The 15,855-nt window shown below is 48.2% G+C and overlaps 7 protein-coding genes across 7 annotated transcripts; 3 read left to right on the top strand and 4 right to left on the bottom strand.

Moving 5' to 3' along the window:
- Window positions 1-114: 114 nt before the first annotated feature.
- Window positions 115-1,940, bottom strand: POJ06DRAFT_245655 (uncharacterized protein). Its single transcript, XM_056186688.1, has 2 exons — window positions 1,107-1,940; window positions 115-1,048 (listed from the first exon to the last, which is right to left on the bottom strand). The coding sequence occupies exon 2, from the start codon at window positions 608-610 to the stop codon at window positions 242-244; it is 369 nt and encodes a 122-aa protein (XP_056046248.1). The 5' UTR covers window positions 611-1,048; window positions 1,107-1,940; the 3' UTR covers window positions 115-241.
- Window positions 1,941-2,016: 76 nt separating this feature from the next.
- On the top strand, window positions 2,017-4,677 carry POJ06DRAFT_55913 (uncharacterized protein). The gene is made up of 2 exons (XM_056191211.1): window positions 2,017-2,593; window positions 2,644-4,677. Exons 1-2 carry the CDS (start codon window positions 2,216-2,218, stop codon window positions 4,477-4,479), a joined length of 2,214 nt encoding a protein of 737 aa, XP_056046247.1. The 5' UTR covers window positions 2,017-2,215; the 3' UTR covers window positions 4,480-4,677.
- On the bottom strand, window positions 4,599-5,622 carry POJ06DRAFT_245652 (uncharacterized protein). Its single transcript, XM_056186687.1, has 5 exons — window positions 5,491-5,622; window positions 5,346-5,347; window positions 5,257-5,280; window positions 5,076-5,199; window positions 4,599-5,019 (listed from the first exon to the last, which is right to left on the bottom strand). The coding sequence occupies exons 1-5, from the start codon at window positions 5,553-5,555 to the stop codon at window positions 4,875-4,877; spliced, it is 360 nt and encodes a 119-aa protein (XP_056046246.1). The 5' UTR covers window positions 5,556-5,622; the 3' UTR covers window positions 4,599-4,874.
- Window positions 5,623-6,641: 1,019 nt separating this feature from the next.
- Window positions 6,642-8,271, top strand: POJ06DRAFT_193067 (WD40-repeat-containing domain protein; the record flags this gene model as incomplete). The annotated part of the gene is made up of 2 exons (XM_056184897.1): window positions 6,642-6,854; window positions 6,916-8,271. The coding sequence occupies 2 exons, from the start codon at window positions 6,642-6,644 to the stop codon at window positions 8,269-8,271; spliced, it is 1,569 nt and encodes a 522-aa protein (XP_056046245.1).
- Window positions 8,272-8,348: 77 nt separating this feature from the next.
- POJ06DRAFT_55922 (exocyst complex component Sec10-like protein) lies at window positions 8,349-11,453 on the bottom strand. Its single transcript, XM_056191212.1, has 2 exons — window positions 10,808-11,453; window positions 8,349-10,749 (listed from the first exon to the last, which is right to left on the bottom strand). Exons 1-2 carry the CDS (start codon window positions 11,175-11,177, stop codon window positions 8,426-8,428), a joined length of 2,694 nt encoding a protein of 897 aa, XP_056046244.1. The 5' UTR covers window positions 11,178-11,453; the 3' UTR covers window positions 8,349-8,425.
- POJ06DRAFT_245643 (vacuolar ATP synthase subunit S1-domain-containing protein) lies at window positions 11,321-13,370 on the bottom strand. The gene is made up of 2 exons (XM_056186686.1): window positions 13,144-13,370; window positions 11,321-12,540 (listed from the first exon to the last, which is right to left on the bottom strand). The coding sequence occupies exons 1-2, from the start codon at window positions 13,251-13,253 to the stop codon at window positions 11,730-11,732; spliced, it is 921 nt and encodes a 306-aa protein (XP_056046243.1). The 5' UTR covers window positions 13,254-13,370; the 3' UTR covers window positions 11,321-11,729.
- Window positions 13,371-13,588: 218 nt separating this feature from the next.
- Window positions 13,589-15,642, top strand: POJ06DRAFT_245641 (chromatin remodelling complex Rsc7/Swp82 subunit-domain-containing protein). Its single transcript, XM_056186685.1, has 2 exons — window positions 13,589-13,972; window positions 14,023-15,642. The coding sequence occupies exons 1-2, from the start codon at window positions 13,711-13,713 to the stop codon at window positions 15,579-15,581; spliced, it is 1,821 nt and encodes a 606-aa protein (XP_056046242.1). The 5' UTR covers window positions 13,589-13,710; the 3' UTR covers window positions 15,582-15,642.
- The last annotated feature ends 213 nt before the right edge of the window (window positions 15,643-15,855 follow it).

The raw sequence follows: 15,855 nt of genomic DNA, 5'->3' as shown, positions 1-15,855 counted from the left end.
GGGCATCGATGGAGCTTCATCAGCGACACTAAACCCTTGATAAACGCTTGGCATTTGTTTAGGGTTTCTATATACAAACAATCGCCCCAAAACCTAGTCAGGGGTTAGTCCTGCGTCGCCGTACCCCTTTTCTTTCACATGCCCCGGCAATTTGGACCGCAGAATTATTGGGGCTGAAAACCAATTTAATTGATACACGACTGGAATTTCGTGTTCTACTAGCCCGATAATGACTTAAACATTACTGACTCCGAGTGAAGTGGGTTTGTGGTACCCTTTCTTCTGGTTGGAAAGGTCTCTTTCTATTGTTTATATGTACGACAAAAGTCGCGAAACCAAAGAACAAACGAGAGGCCAAAGGACAGGGGCCCTGAATAACGAATGCATTTGTACAAAAGAAAGACCACGAGCCAAAAGGAAACGCAGAGCGGATCCATATGTACATGAAGCGGAAGCCGATAATGGTCGACCTTCTGTGCTGAGTAACGTCCATTCGCTCACAGCAGAAAGGCATGTTTTGATCTGTTCCGCGGCGGTGCAAACATACATAAGCCCTTGTCCAGTCGGTCTTTGTTGCGCGACTAGGCGAAGTAGTTAGCAAGGCAGTCATCGATCAGCCACGCGAATCTAGTCACTGTCTTACTGAACCTTAAGTCGTCCTACGAGGCGAGGTATTCCTGATGAGTTCACGTCGCAAGCACTGGCGCCATTCAGCAGCGAGGCTACTGAACCCGCGCTTGCAATTCAGGGGCCTTGGTGGCATAATAACACGAATAATATGGGACAATTCCTGCTAGAAGGTCAATTGGCGTGATCGCAATGATAACGTGAGAAGAGCCCGAACTGGGGCCACTCCACAAGCCACCGAAATGCCGGCAGTCGGCATTTGGACCTGACGGTCAAGGAACATCCGATTTCATAAATTGTGGAGAACTGATTTTCTTACGCTCAGTTACGGTTCTTTCGTAACCCTGCTTCCTAGCTACGTTGGCGCCTGTGAAATCCAGAAAGGGTCATAATTTGTGAGCAAACGGACCTCGCCGTCGCGGTATATTTCCTGCGGAATTCTCAAGATAAGATAACTAGCTAATCATGATCGATTATAGGTTACGCACACAAATGCCGATCCGGCCATCCAGTTGTCTCGTATTTCGAGCTACTCGCTTGGGTGCCTACCGAATCCATCTAGCCATGGAGAGGGGTCAATCTGTTCCATTTCTGCTTTGTTTAATTCGGACTATTTGATAGCAAAAGCTCGGTTTGGTCTACTTTTTCCCCTACCTGCATGACAATAACAACCGGCCCGTAATGAGCACTCTTAGTCGTTGCAGATCCTCATCATGATGAGTGTCTATTCAAGACCATATCCTGGAATATATTATATCGCATACCCAGCTCCCACAGCAGCAAGACCTCAGAGGTCTATGCAATATATCTACGTATATCGTGCAGACATTCTCCCAGGTTAGGATTTAGACTCGTATAGGCAGTTCGGCTATTGCCCCTCGAGCCAAGAACCTCGGGAATTGACTTTTCCAGTACTTGGCTCTCATATATCATCCCATAAAATATTTCGCGTTCGTTCTACTACAATCACCGTCGTCAGTGCAATAAGGGCGACATTACTTTCGGGATATAGCAAGTAGTCTCCCCGACGGGGAGAGCTGACCGAAAGCGTTTGGATTCTGGCTCGCGGTACTACGTACAATTAATATCAAGTCACAGAACTTCCATGTCCACGTCGGTGGATGCTAGCCTATAATCTCATCCGCAACCAATCCTACGGAATTTCAATCTAGAATCGAGATTGCTACATCAGAAATATTTGCACGCCGTTGCTTCCTAGCAGCCCTGCATATGTGCTACTGTGGAATCAGCAATGGGGCATAGATATGATTTATCAACAAATCCCGTATTCTACAAACTTCCGTTAACAAATGGTCCAGTCCATATTGTCAGCTCGCCCAGAGAATGATTATGATCAACGGCACTGCAGAAAATATACCAATTTTTCTACCAAACCCTTAATTCTGCGTAACCCTGGTGCTGATCGTGCGGCAGATGACAGAATGAAACGAGACGTTCCGCTTCCTTTGCTCCCCAGTATAGTGTCCTGACCTCTAGCAGTTACTGACACGAGACCTTCACAAAAATTTTCGTCGCCTGAAAAAAGTCGAAGTCCATCGCACTACAAGGTTGAAGTACATCCACTATAATGCCGGCCAGAATCGAGGACACCGCGCGGACGATTCTAGACACTGTCGTCGTTGTCGACGGTGCGCCCATTGTGACCGAGAAGAAGGTTGATGCGCTGACGAAGGTCTTGAAGAAACTCTTCTCTGAGGCTGGCCGTGTTCGTGAGGACGGCTTCTACATGCCTATTGGTCCCGATGGAAAGTCAAAGGGCTACGTGTTTATTGGATTTGAGACTCCAGAACAGGCTGATAATGCTGTTCGAGGACTCAACAACAAGCGATTGGATAACAAGCACACGTTGCTTGTCAACAAGTTTACCGATATCGAGAAGTATGGCGATGACGATGAGGAGGAAGAGGAGTACATTGCTCCACCCGAGGAGCCTTACATTGAGCAAGTATGTTGCGGATCTGTGCGCCTGATTAGACACTACTGACCGTGATTTAGGAGTATCTTCGCAGCTGGCTCAAGGAACCCAACGCAGTTGATCAATTCATTCTCTACAAGGGTGAGAGCGTCGGTGTATTCTGGAACCGCAAGTCCGAAGCTCCAGAAGATATTGTCAATCGCGGCAACTGGACGGAAACATATGTCGCGTGGTCGCCGCTTGGTACGTACCTTTGCTCTGTCCATCATCAGGGTGTTCAGTTGTGGGGTGGCGATGAGTTTGGTCGCAAGGCTCGATTCGTGCATCCTGGTGTTCAATTACTCGACTTCTCGCCATGCGAAAATTATCTCGTCACATGGTCTCCCGAACCCATTCAGCTTATGCCCGAAGACTCGCCGATGCGTGCCGCCTTCCCATTCACGGCCTCCGACGAGGGCAAACAGATTGTTGTCTGGAGTGTGAAGACTGGTATGCCTGTTCGTACGTTCTCTTCTTCGGTTGGGCAAGATAATGAGCGTGGTCCTGGCCCGCAAGGTCCAAAGAAGATCAGTTGGCCCGCGTTCAAGTGGTCGTCCGATGACAAGTATCTTGCACGTGTTGTTCCTGGCCAGCAAATCTTCGTATACGAGACTCCGGGCATGGGTCTCTTGGATAAGAAATCGATCAAGATTGAAGGTGTTGTCGACTTTGAATTCTCACCTGCTGTCATCAAGGGTACTGGCAAGAAAGATGAACCTGAGCATGTCATTTCGTATTGGACCCCTGAAATTAGCAATCAATCCGCCCGTGTAACTCTTATGACCATTCCTTCTAAGGAAGTTATCCGAACCCGAAATCTTTTTAACGTCGCTGAGTGCAGATTACATTGGCAGGACAAGGGCGCCTTCCTCTGCGTCAAAGTGGTCCGATTCACAAAGACCAAAAAGTCTACATTCACGAATCTTGAGTTTTTCCGTCTCACTGAGAAGAACATTCCTATTGAAGTCGTTGAGCTCAAGGACACTGTGATCAACTTTGCATGGGAACCTGCTGGAGACCGCCTGGTTATTATTTCCACATCCGACGCGCCTGCCGCTCCTGCCGCTCCTGTTGCTACACCTGGAGCTCGACCAGCAGCCGCAAAGATTCCAGGAATGCCAGGTCCTGGCGGTGCCGTCAAGACCTTGGTTTCGTTCTACGGTTTGGAACGCTCAAAAGGTGTCAATGGTCAATTCAGGCAGATATCGACTGTGGAGCGCAAATCATCCAACTCGATCTTCTGGTCACCAAAGGGTCGCGTTGTCGTTGTTGCTGCTGTCGGTGGGACTTCCAACAACACTGGTGAACTCGATTTCTGGGATTTTGATTTCGAAGGCGAGAAGAAGGAGATTCCCGGCGCGGAGGAAGTTCCTGCAAACCTAGCTCTCATGGCGACCGGTCAGCACTACCAGCTTACCGATATCGAGTGGGATCCTACCGGCCGATACGTCGCGACGTCGTCGTCGATGTGGGGACGCGCTATGGAGACTGGCTATCGAATTTGGGATTTGAAGGGCCTGCTTCTGAGGGAGGAACATGTCGAGCGGTTCAAACAGTTTTTGTGGCGGCCACGACCACATACGCTGTTGACCAAGGATCAGCAGCGAGATGTTCGCAAGAATCTCAGAGAATACAGCAAGGTTTTTGACCAGGAAGATATTGCAGAAGAGTCACAAGCTAGCAAGGAACTTATTGCCCAGCGACTGCGGTTGCTCGAGGAATGGCGGGCTTGGAGAAAGGCTGTCGACGCGGAGCTCGAAGAAGAGAGAGGGGGCATTGTCCCACTTGCTTTCAAGAGCGGGGACGACGACGACGAAATTATCGAGGAGATTGTCGAAGAGGTTATTGCCGAGAAGGAGGAGGAGATCGAGGATTAGATGTGAGGCATCTTGGGGTCATATATATAAAGCCGTTCTTGTGCTTTGTACTACGTTTGATTGATTTTTCTGTTTCATGAAGCTTAATGAAAGTTGTGTAAATTACGTAGTTACAAGAATTCACATAAACAATTTTGATGTCTATTGATGCATACAGTTGTAGTAACTAATCCACTGCTACATACATAAATGATATGATCCTTCCCCCAATTCAAAATAGAGCTTACAGGACTGCCATAATGCATAATGCTCAATATAGTCCTGTCAAGCATGAAACCAACAAGCAAAACTGGCTACAAGTCTAGAGTTGTGAAAATATGTGGCCCGCACACAAATAACAATCTACTGCTATTCAAACTATCATCTCGTAGGCCAACGCTCAAAGTAATTCTAGCTTAATTGGAAGGAGCGCCGGCAATGGACCTCTCGCGGCCGCCAAAATGCCAGTAATTTAGATATCGGAAGCCTTGTGTTAGCTGAGCGCACTCGTTAACGAAATGACAGCCGAAGAGGAGATAATTTCTCGGAGTAATGGCCATTCTAGCAGCATTGTTAGTAGACATCACTCTTTTAGACTCCGACTACGAACCACGTACGAATATCTCATGAAAACCAAAGAATAAACAACCAAAGAGCCTGTCATCGGTCCGGAAATGACGAGGGGATCCTTTTTGATATCCATCACCGCCGCGATAGGGATACCGAAGTTAGACACAGGTCCTGTAGGCGAGATTTAGTCAAGTAATTCTATTGCACACAATCACCGCGCAATCTTACCCCAAAAGTGAGTCGAGCAAACATCTGGAACATAATTGTATTAGTAGCCACCTTCACTTGTCATGTATGGGATTCAGATCAGTACGTACATCTAAATCGAGGATATGTTAGTGCTTATTGATCCCAATTGCTGTTGCCTTGTTCTCCAATAATCGGAGCTCACGCGATTCGGCTACTCCGGCAAAACATTTTTATACTATTCCCAATGACTAAAGCATTCAAAAATTCACCCACCGAACAAAGTCTTTGCTAAAGACGAACTTTTGAATTCTCTGGAAGACGCTTCCTGATGCGGACATCGTGGTTTGTGGCAGAACAATATTATATGAAGAGACTGGCTCTTTGAGATATGTTGGGGATTGTGAGGGGGAAGTTGCGGGAACGATTCCCGTGCGGCATGGGCTCGCCCTCCTCTTGTAGCCCTAAACCAGTTAAACCATAGAGTTTGTAGTGACGAATATGGACCTTGGTTAGGGCGCTTTTCTAATTATTATTGCGATCTTTTTTCACGTTGTTATTCGCAGGTAGTACACTAAGTATGGCTCCAAATCTTCAGCACATTAATACCCGGCATTGGCGCCATATGGAGGCAGGATGCAATGGAACTAAGGTTTCGATATACAGCGAGCAGACTATTACTAACCATAGATATCTATCATCGAACATGGATTCATTGCTGAAGGATTCTTGCCTGTTCTGCGGTTGTCTTTCCCAATAGTTTGCGGTACTACTTTTCGCATCCCACTGAATCTTTGATTGCTAAAAGTCAGTATCTGTGGAGAAGATAGCGACTATAAGCGATAGAAGTATGACAATATCAAAATCTTTGACATAATGACTTAGTGCAAGGGGAAACGTCGATAGGTTAGATGCTATCGCACCCGCCCTTCTCAAATAGCTTGACTACAACGTCAAGCGGATGTGCCGAAGCGGGAAGGGCATAGCGCATTCTCCTTGTGACACCTATATGACCGATTGGACTCTAACCGGGGATAAGTGTTGTCATTTGGAGTAGGATCGCCACAATCTAGTCACGTCAGTTGTTCGCCTAATTAACAACATCGATATGTCAATGAGTATGCTAACGATGTCCACGCTTAGGATTGTCCTGATGTGCCCTAACCCGACCATTTTCAGGGGCATCTCTCGATTAGAAAATTCTGCAGTTTTCGTAGATATGATTTAAAAGGTTACTTGAAATTCTATAAATTTATGCGTATTATTTAAGCCGCGTTTAATGATTTGCTAAGCCGGAGATTATTTATTCCTTGCGCAATCCAAGAGTTACCCGTTTCGGCTATCAGTCGGATTTTCAGGACCGCCAAAAGTTTTCTCCCGGTCCAAAAACTGTACGACTTAGATCGTCGTCAATCGGTCACCAAACAATGGCAACTGTCCTTCCACCTCCAACTAAACGTGCGCGGCGTGAAGCGCAGCAGCCAAACGAGACGAATGTTATTCCAGAAGATTTGCCGTTTGTCCAGGTCGTTTTCAGGGCAGCAGATACAGGCCAGGTGCTGGCTGGTGGCATGCACCTTGTCCCCGGAAGCAGTACTGTGAAGCAACTAGAACTACTTCTAAATGGCCTATTAGGTAGCGTAAGTTGCTAACTGTCGGATGTAGGTGTTTTAGAAGCATACTCAACTGATTTCATGGTAGACTGATGATCCAATTCCGTACACTTTCTCTCTAGTCGGCGGGGCAAATCCCATCGCAATAAACTCCGATATATACAGCGATGTCCTTCGTCCTAAGCACCGGAGCACGGAAGATGTCTTGACGCTTGAATACGTTCCACAGGCTATCTTCCGAGTGAAGTCAGTTTCGCGATGTACTGCGACAATGTCAGGACATGGCGGCACTATACTGGCTATGGCATTTTCTCCAAAGAATGGAACGAGACTAGTCACCGGAAGTGGAGACGGCACGGCACGAATGTGGGATACGGATATGGGCACACCTGTCGCGGTGATGAGAGGCCACGAGAAGTGGGTTTTATGTGTTGCTTGGAGTCCTGACGCAGCAGTGTTGGCTACCGGCAGCATGGATTGTTCTGTACGACTTTGGGATATCAAGAGCGGGAATCAGATTGGAAGTGCGATGCGAGGGCACAGTAAATGGGTTACATCCCTTACATTTGAGCCCCTGCATTTATTAGGCGATCGAAAGGGTATGAGACTAGCTAGCACATCGAAGGATGGTACATTGCGAATCTGGGATGTGGCTACTCGAGCAAACAATCAGACGTTGAGTGGACATACTGCATGCGTCACATCCGCCAGATGGAGCGGTATGGGTGTGATATACTCCGGTTCGCAAGACAAGACCATTAAAGTTTGGGACGCCAGAGGAAGCGTCATTACGCTGCTCAAGACCTTAAACGCACACGCTCACTGGGTTAACTTCGTCGCGCTTAGCACTGACTTCGTGATCAAGACTGGTGGATATGATCCGTTTGCCAGGGGTGAAGTTGTTTCTGATGATGCTGATACCCTTCGAAAATCTTCAAGGGCTAGGTTTCTGAAAGCCAGCACGCAGAATGGCATGACTATTGAACGGGTCGTAACAGCCAGCGACGATCAGACGATGTATCTGTGGAACCCGTTCCCAAAAGGTACAGTTGAGGAGTCCAGCATGAATGTTAAGCCCGTCGCCAGAATGGTTGGTCATCAAAAACCTATCAATCATGTCGCATTCTCGGCTGATGGCAGGATGTTAGCTTCATGCTCGTTCGATAACAGTGTCAAGCTCTGGGATGGTCAATCAGGAGCTTTCCTCACGACTCTAAGAGGTCATGTCGCCGCGGTATATATGTGTTCGTGGTCTGCAGATTCCCGATTACTAGCCACCGGTTCAAAGGATTGTACGGTCAAGGTTTGGGATGTGCGGAATGGAAAACTATACATGGATCTACCCGGTCACAAGGACGAGGTCTACGCGATCGAATGGAGTTCGGATGGAAAGGTAGTTGCTAGTGGGGGAAGAGATAAAACGGTGAAACTTTGGAAGCATTAAGATGGAAATGATACAATGGTGGTTAGACTAAGACAACTTTCAACACAAAACTAAAACTAAGAATCCACGTGTCAACTCATGCGTAACCCAAACAATTACACTGAAAATGCCAAAAATTAATGTTCGTTTATACACACAGAATAACATAAAACATTTACATGACAAGGCAATCCGTGAGACCCAATCCATATACAGCTTTTTCAACGGCTCTTTTCACATGGATCCAATCCGCACGGCACTGAACGTACTCGAGCACCTCTTCGGCCGTCACTATTCCTGCGAAATTCTGAACAACATCGCTCATTACCAGACCAATCTCACGCGCACTTTTGGCGTCAATAAGATAAAGCTGAGCAATCTCTCGCAAGGCAGCGAAGTACGGAAGTAATTGCCTTTGCCTTAGTCCAGTTTCAACAAACCGATAGTAGTAGTTCAAATCCGAAATCAGAAGTACCGCTCCACCGTCAACGGCAATAGTCTGACGCTTGATATGCTTGCCAATTGAATTATACAGCCGCAGCCCTACCTCTTGCAGGAACACGTCCAATGTCGTCTTGTCTGTGTTACCGTTCAGCAACTTGGTGTGCGACGAAACAGTGTTCACCACCTTAACGGCCGCCTCAGTCGGTCCTATTCTTGAGTCGAAGAAATGCGCGTCGTGAGCTGCCAAGTTTCCGTTCACAGAGTCACTATTGATGTTGAACTCGTTTGGCTTCTGGCATGTCGCGAGGAAATAGTTCACCTGCTCGATCAGTACATCGATACCTCGGTTAAGACCCAGAGCCACGTGTTCATCCAGCATCTGTTCGAATCGACGCTTTTCCTTGACGGCAGGACTCAGGAAATCAGTTCGGTCGACAAATTTCCGAGAGATCAGCTCTTTCTCATAAAAGACGTCGACCATCTGTTGGATAAGGTCGCCTACATTGACAAGCTCCAAAAACGTAACCAGCGGCTCGACTTGCTGCGGACGCTCTCCTTCTTCTCCTCCATCGCTAGTGGTCGTTGGCGGTCTGTACTCCGTAAGGTGACCCAACGCTCGCTCAAAACCGGTCTGAATATGATGAAACCCGAGGAAATCGAGTAAGGCGGTAAATATTAGTTGACACTGTTCCTTGGCCTCTTCTCCAGTTTGCCCTTCAAGCATAGCGAAAAGCGCAGTTCTTTCAATACTTTCCCTCGCGGCCTGTATTAAATCAAGTGCGACTTCGAGGGAGAACAGGTTTCGAATTGATGCTAGTCTGGAATTAAGGACAGCCGCATTCGCAGCTAGTTCTGTCGACGGCAACGGATCCTTACCAGTCGCACTTGTCTGCGCCGATAGCCTTTCGGACGCGTCGTCTCTCATAGATGATGACGCCCGCGACGACGACGACGAAGCTTGCATAACGGGACTACCGATGGCCACAACAGGAAGAAACAATACCTTCTTAAACGAGGTCAAGAAGTCAAACTTCTCTGCACTGCTACTGTCTTGGATAGTGGCCATTTCCCGAAATTTATTCCGCAAAATAATCTCTTGTTCTTGCTCTTGTTGTGCTGCCCTACGATCAAACAGCGACACCTCTCCGTCGCATTTAGCCCGAAATCTATCAAGCTCCTCCTGAAGGTATAAATCAACGTGCTGCTCGTATATCCGATCAATGATGGCATGAACCGATGAGTGAAATGGTCGAAGAGCCTCTCGTACAGCTTTGTCGTCGCTATCAGGACCTTCTAACAGCAGACTGTATACAAACTGCAACAGAGCTTCGTACGTTCCCGACACAACCTGTAAGTACACGTCTATACTACCAGTCTCATGTGATCTATCAACAAGAGCCAAACAGTAGTCACCCAGAATATCCTCAATTACTCGCTCAACAATTAGCAATGTCGCCTTTTCAATGACAGCGCTATTCGTGCTGAATACCTTTCGTATAATAACTTCCTCCTTCAATATATCATCGGACAAGTGTCGAAGGAATGTTTTAACTGGCGCAAGGTCAACTTGGATCTGCCCTGACTTCTCATCCACCTGAAAGCACATCGAAGTGCCAGGTGTGACAGTGCAAAGAAGTACTCTGCTTCTCTGTATAAACGCTTGAACTGCCGTACTTCCACCATTCAACGTAGTCAGGACGTTGGCATAACGACATGCCCGTCCGTCGTAATCTTGAGCATCGAGCCCGGTTTCGAGCTCCCTGATCGCAGCATTCTCAAAAATCTCAGTTATGCCATAGAGACGCTGCCTCCGATCGTCCGCATCGTCATCCGTAAATACATACGAGAATTGGGTGAGGGTTCGTAAGACCAGGGCCTGGAGTTCCGGCGTGCGATATATTTTGAAAACTTGCGGTTCAAGGTGGGCCACTCGCGCCGGTCGTGTAAGGTCAAGATATAGCGGCGCAAGTAATTTGTATAGTCGTGCGAACTCATGGCGTGCGTAGCCGGGGATCGAATGTACAGTGTCGAGGACATTCAATGGCGTGATTTTCTCTACGGACCACAGCTTTAGAAGCGGCATTCTCTGACCAAACGACAAAATGCAACTCACTTAATGCCAAATCCTGCGTAATAATCGATCTCGCGTTCCTCCTTTTCTCTGCGTCGCTCTGAAATGACGCGGCTACCGCGTCATCCCAGACTTTGATCTTCCGCAACCGATCGATCCATCCAGCATCATCGTAAACTATTTGCCTGAATGCTCGACACACTTGCGCGCAAGCAACGTACTGACGCAGCGGCAAATAGGACAAAATAGCTTGATATAAGACCGCCGGTAGCAGTAACCGCTCCTTGTCCGGAGAAGCCGGTAAGATTGGCGGCAATGACGAAGACGTCAGCCGGCGAGGACCAAGAGGGCGCTGCCGAACCTGTAATTCACCAGACGACAGAGTCGTCGTTGGCGGTGATTTGGTGGGCATCGCCACCTTGTATCCAGAATCTTGCTCTTGCGGACTCCGTGTGCGTGGAATAGTTTTAAGGCGATTTCAGGGTGACGCCGGAGACTGGTCATGGAGATTTTGTGGAGAGAACGATTAAGTTCGACTAGACTGATGACGCGTCGGTGCCAACTAACGTCACCTTCTTAGCCAGGTACTTCTTAATTGAATTCCAACTCAATAATAACAGACAACATTGGTAAGTTGTTTAGTAATCGCAAACGGGCATCGCCAGAATAGCATAGCGCTCAAGCACATCCAACGATGAATATGCTAATTTCAAGACACCTATGAACAACCATTCTATTCATAACAAATGTGCTAAGACAGATTTACTAGTCTATACTACTTCCAACCCAACCCATGAAAATATGTGTAACGAAAGACGACATTAAACAAAAGGAAATGTATGTATGTATGTAACCACCGACCGTAAAATAAGAGAAAAACAACTCCAACCGCATCAATCAACGTTCATGACAATAAAAACCGGAAATTGGTAAACACAAAGGACTTTTCACAAAGATCCGAACCCTACTTCTTCATTGACTGGACGGTCTGAGGGCCCATCTCCTTCTGGAAAGCGTCGTACGAAATCGCGATGGACGAGATAGACTTAAGGCCAACACCAAGAATCAAGACCAGGACAACGGAGGCAATGATGGCCATGAACATACCAGGGGTGAAGAACTGGTATCGGGTGAAGACGGAACCATCGGTGCGGGCACCCTCCGGGATCACACCGCCGGGGAAGCCGACAACACCAGTTGGCAAATAGAAGTCTGAGGAGTTGGTCGGGCTAGGGGCATCAGCCGCATAAGCGACAGGATTGCGCTTCGCGACAAAAGGACGCGAGACAGGAGTAGAGGTGTAGATGACGGCGAAATTGTCAGATTGGAGAAGAGACATGACAGAGTAGAGAAACGCATCATTGTCGGCCAAAGCAGAGGCCCGGGTGTAGTCGACTGGGAGAACGGGAAAATCGACATGAACGAGTTGAGGCTTCTCACTGGACGGGAGAGTGAAAGCATTGGACGCCGCATCAATCACAACGGTGTCGGTGCCCCAGGTGTCGACAATGTGCTTCTCGAGGCCCTCCATGTCGAAAGAACCGTGGGCATTGCGGACAGCGTAGGCGGTCTCCGCTTGATGGTAGAGCTTTCGGAGGTTGGGTGTCATGCTCTCTGCAGTAACAGCGGAAAAATCCGACGCGTGAAGGCCAGGCTGCGAGACAACAATGTAAGTGTCAGCCTGAAGCTCGGAAATGAGCTTGCGAGCAAGGTCATGGAAGTGATCTGAGCTAGTGATGGAGGCAGACGAAAGGTGATCGTGAACGGCCGGGACCCTAACAGCTGTCAGCAGTTTGTTCGAATCATATTGCATCCGCTCGAAAAATATATATCCGTGTCATCTCCACAGTTTACATCTCGCAATAGCCTAGGTCCTACGCACTACTCAGAGTAACCCTAAGTGAGGCTTGAACCTTGACCATATAGTCATATCATCTCAGGGATGCTGTAACTGATGCTCAATCGTAATACTGATATCGCTTCGAGAGCGAATTGTCCCATCGAACTCCACACTAGTCTTTAAAGCTGTCAAAATATAGGACTGCCTATCGCCTTCAAAGTGACAATACCGCATCGACAACAATAACCCTGATACACTTGCATCTGACGATAACTTCAAATGACTCCACGATTCCATCCATCACTATTGCCAATCCTGAATACACAGGAACATGCTCTAGCATTGCTGCGGCTATTGTCGACCTTAATGGCGTTCTTATCATGATTTGGTAGCCTCGTCCCCGAAGTGCGGTTTGCATGATAACTTCTAACCCAATCCGATAGTACTGACAAAAAACAAAATTTTAAACTGAATATCGGGGATGACACGGATATTGCGCTGTGATACGATTAGGCGATAGAAGCAGTAAAAAACCTACTTCTTGGACGAAAGCAACATCAATGGCGAGGTGTCCTCGAAGGCATTGACAGCCGACAGAGAGGCAGCAAGGGCCAGAACGGCACCCTTAACAGTTGACGAGAACAACATAGCGACTTGTTACCAGATGGACGGAAGCGTGAGCTGCAGTTGATGATGATGAGAGAAGGGATGCGAACGGGCAAGAGTGTGCAAAGCGAAGCTTGTGGTGAACGCTGCCGACTGGCGGGCGGCGGCTCTGTGCCAATTGGCAACCAGATAGCGTGCGGCTAGCGAGCATACGGCTAGTGGCATACTGGATCAGGCTAGCGTAACTATTGCATTTATCTGAGCCTTGCATACGAGTGCTAAATGGTGTATCTGCACAGCCGCGTAGCTTTTGCGTAGTCTACACTCCATGTCATCGTCAGATAACGTGAGACAAATTGAGTGACACCCGGAAACCATTTAGCAACTGCACCAAATGTTTGAAAGGAGATGCATATCTGCACGAGCGTTTTGCACTTCCTTTGATTCTTGATTTCCATTTGACTGAAGAGGGGGGCACAGGTCTAATTTAGCGACAACAATGGCCGACTCCAACGACTCAGACTACTCCTCCCGGAGCTCGAGTCCGCTTAAACGACAGCGGAGTAGTTCGGCACGAGGAAGTACCCCGGCGAAGCGGAGTAGGTCCAAAGCCAGTTCAAGTTTGAGCGCTCTATCAAGATCAAGGTCAAGATCGGATACACCAGTTATGGTGCCCGTCGCGAAAGAGGATGACGATGACGATCCGTACATAGACGAAGAAGGAGAGATATCATCCAATGGATCTGCACAATCGGGTGAAGGTGAGCTTTGGTGAGAAGATTACGCGTAGCTGTTCTGACGGTGATCATAGACTCTAGCGATAACGAAGCGGCCGCTGCAGGCGGAACAGACGAAAATGATAGGGAAGACGGCGAAATTGACGACACAGATGAGCCGTCGCCAAGGGCTGAAGACGAGCAGGAGCAACCTGTTCCGGTTGGCCAAGGTCTGGACGAAGACGAGTCTCAAGACGACGACCATGATGACGAGGGGAAGGAGGACGGTGAAATCGACGAGGACGAGGAAATGGAGGACTTTCGATATCCAGATGAAGCACAAGACGATGGCGAAGGTGAAGAAGAGGAGGCTGAGGATAAAGCTGAGGATACAGTTATCGTTCCCAAAGCCAGACGCAGTACTCCTTCGTCGTCAGTTTCAACTCCCACGCCCGGCATTCGAGCAAGTTCAGTAGCGAGAAATCGACGCCGGTTCGCAGCTTCAACTACTTCTGCTAAGGCGTCTCCGCGCCCGAGTGGCTCGCACTCAGCAAAGGTCCCAAACAAATCGAAAGTACCTGCGCCAATTCCAGGCAGTGAGCATACAACTGGAGTCCTAAACGAAGATGGCGATGAGTATATCGTGGCCGAAGTCGATCCTCAGGGAGAAGCGAAATTATCCCCTGACGGAGCTCTACTAGATGGCCGAGAGTACCGCATGCGAACATTCACGTTACCAGGTCGTGGATCTAAGATATTTATGATGGCCACCGAGTGCGCGAAGGAACTTCAATATCGTGATTCGTACCTTCTTTTCAACAAGAACAGATCACTATACAAACTTATCGCCACACAAGGCGATAAAGAAGCATTGATTGACATGGGTCTGCTGCCTTATGCGTACAGATCTCGTCAGATTGCGCTCGTTACAGCCCGCAGTATGTTTCGGGCATTTGGCAGTATAGCCGTCGTCGATGGTCGTCGCGTGAGAGACGACTATTGGGAGCAAAAGGCCCTTGATGATGGCTTCACCGAGAACGATTTCGCAGTTGAGAAGAAACCTGTACATATTCAACATTCGACGCCCAACGCGTACACTTCAACGTCCACTCCATCAGGATTTCAGAGTTCGAGCCAGCTTGATTCGACGCCATCAGCATTGGAAAGTATGGTATTCCAAGGACTTGCACGTGGCGACTCAAGTAGCCAAATCGTGTTCGGCACGCGGGGGGCTGCGAAGCTAATTGATATTCCGCTGGATCGGATCGTCGGAATATTCACTGCGTCATCCAATAGCACGACTGATCCGCAGGATGAACCTATGAAGTTCGTCGCGACACCGTCCAAGGGAATACGCGCGGACACGACGAAACGTGCACCTTTGCCCACGATGGTTGAGGCTGCCGCTGCCGCGCTAGAGTTTAATGAATTTGTGGGACAAAAACGGCGTGCCAGGAAGCAGATGTGGAAGGCATACTGGACTCCCAAGCCGCTCTTAAAAGAGTCGGATACCAAAGATGGGGTTGTGCAAGGAACGAGAGACAACAAATCGGTAGACGACTTTGACACCAACAAGGGGGACAGGGATGTCAATTCTGGCGTTAAGGATTCTGTCAGTGTCAAACCTTTCAAGCAGGATGTAGAGGTTGTTTAGATGTATTATAATGTAATTAAGAACTCGTACTCCTTGTGACAGAACCTTGGATATATACGGTTTGTACTTTGTATGCAGCCTTGTCGGCTACCGCCGAAGAGCCGGAATCTGTTGAATCCGGCGCCGACCTGCTTAAGCCATGGATTGTCGGCACATCATGCATTGTTCAATCCATCCGTAATCGTATACTTAGTCGCGCTGTGGAGAATTCAGGGGCTGTGGACTGCGAATTGCGAATTGACGTCACTGAGCAATGCTCCGGCGCCATTTCTCA

The sequence above is a fragment of the Lipomyces tetrasporus genome (genome assembly GCF_029532465.1).
Source record: "Lipomyces tetrasporus strain NRRL Y-64009 chromosome Unknown POJ06scaffold_2, whole genome shotgun sequence".
In the NCBI taxonomy this organism is placed as follows: domain Eukaryota; kingdom Fungi; phylum Ascomycota; class Lipomycetes; order Lipomycetales; family Lipomycetaceae; genus Lipomyces; species Lipomyces tetrasporus.
This window is presented reverse-complemented; position numbering and strand designations above follow the sequence as displayed.

What these genes read in the sequence shown, in the direction of transcription:
- POJ06DRAFT_245652 (XM_056186687.1), bottom strand. Translation starts at nt 5,555, where the DNA reads ATGTCCGCATCAGGAAGCGTCTTCCAGAGAATTCAAAAGTTCGTCTTT. An exon ending in TTGCTCGACTCACTTTTGGG is followed by an intron (nt 5,200 to 5,256) that starts GTAAGATTGCGC and finishes TCTCGCCTACAG; the next exon opens with GACCTGTGTCTAACTTCGGT. An exon ending in TTGGTTTTCATGAGATATTC is followed by an intron (nt 5,020 to 5,075) that starts GTACGTGGTTCG and finishes CAATGCTGCTAG; the next exon opens with AATGGCCATTACTCCGAGAA.
- POJ06DRAFT_245641 (XM_056186685.1), top strand. Translation starts at nt 13,711, where the DNA reads ATGGCCGACTCCAACGACTCAGACTACTCCTCCCGGAGCTCGAGTCCG. An exon ending in ATCTGCACAATCGGGTGAAG is followed by an intron (nt 13,973 to 14,022) that starts GTGAGCTTTGGT and finishes CGGTGATCATAG; the next exon opens with ACTCTAGCGATAACGAAGCG.
- POJ06DRAFT_55913 (XM_056191211.1), top strand. Translation starts at nt 2,216, where the DNA reads ATGCCGGCCAGAATCGAGGACACCGCGCGGACGATTCTAGACACTGTC. An exon ending in AGGAGCCTTACATTGAGCAA is followed by an intron (nt 2,594 to 2,643) that starts GTATGTTGCGGA and finishes ACCGTGATTTAG; the next exon opens with GAGTATCTTCGCAGCTGGCT.
- POJ06DRAFT_245655 (XM_056186688.1), bottom strand. Translation starts at nt 610, where the DNA reads ATGACTGCCTTGCTAACTACTTCGCCTAGTCGCGCAACAAAGACCGAC.
- POJ06DRAFT_55922 (XM_056191212.1), bottom strand. Translation starts at nt 11,177, where the DNA reads ATGCCCACCAAATCACCGCCAACGACGACTCTGTCGTCTGGTGAATTA. An exon ending in TACGCAGGATTTGGCATTAA is followed by an intron (nt 10,750 to 10,807) that starts GTGAGTTGCATT and finishes TGTGGTCCGTAG; the next exon opens with AGAAAATCACGCCATTGAAT.
- POJ06DRAFT_245643 (XM_056186686.1), bottom strand. Translation starts at nt 13,253, where the DNA reads ATGTTGTTCTCGTCAACTGTTAAGGGTGCCGTTCTGGCCCTTGCTGCC. An exon ending in ATGTTGCTTTCGTCCAAGAA is followed by an intron (nt 12,541 to 13,143) that starts GTAGGTTTTTTA and finishes GACAGCTGTTAG; the next exon opens with GGTCCCGGCCGTTCACGATC.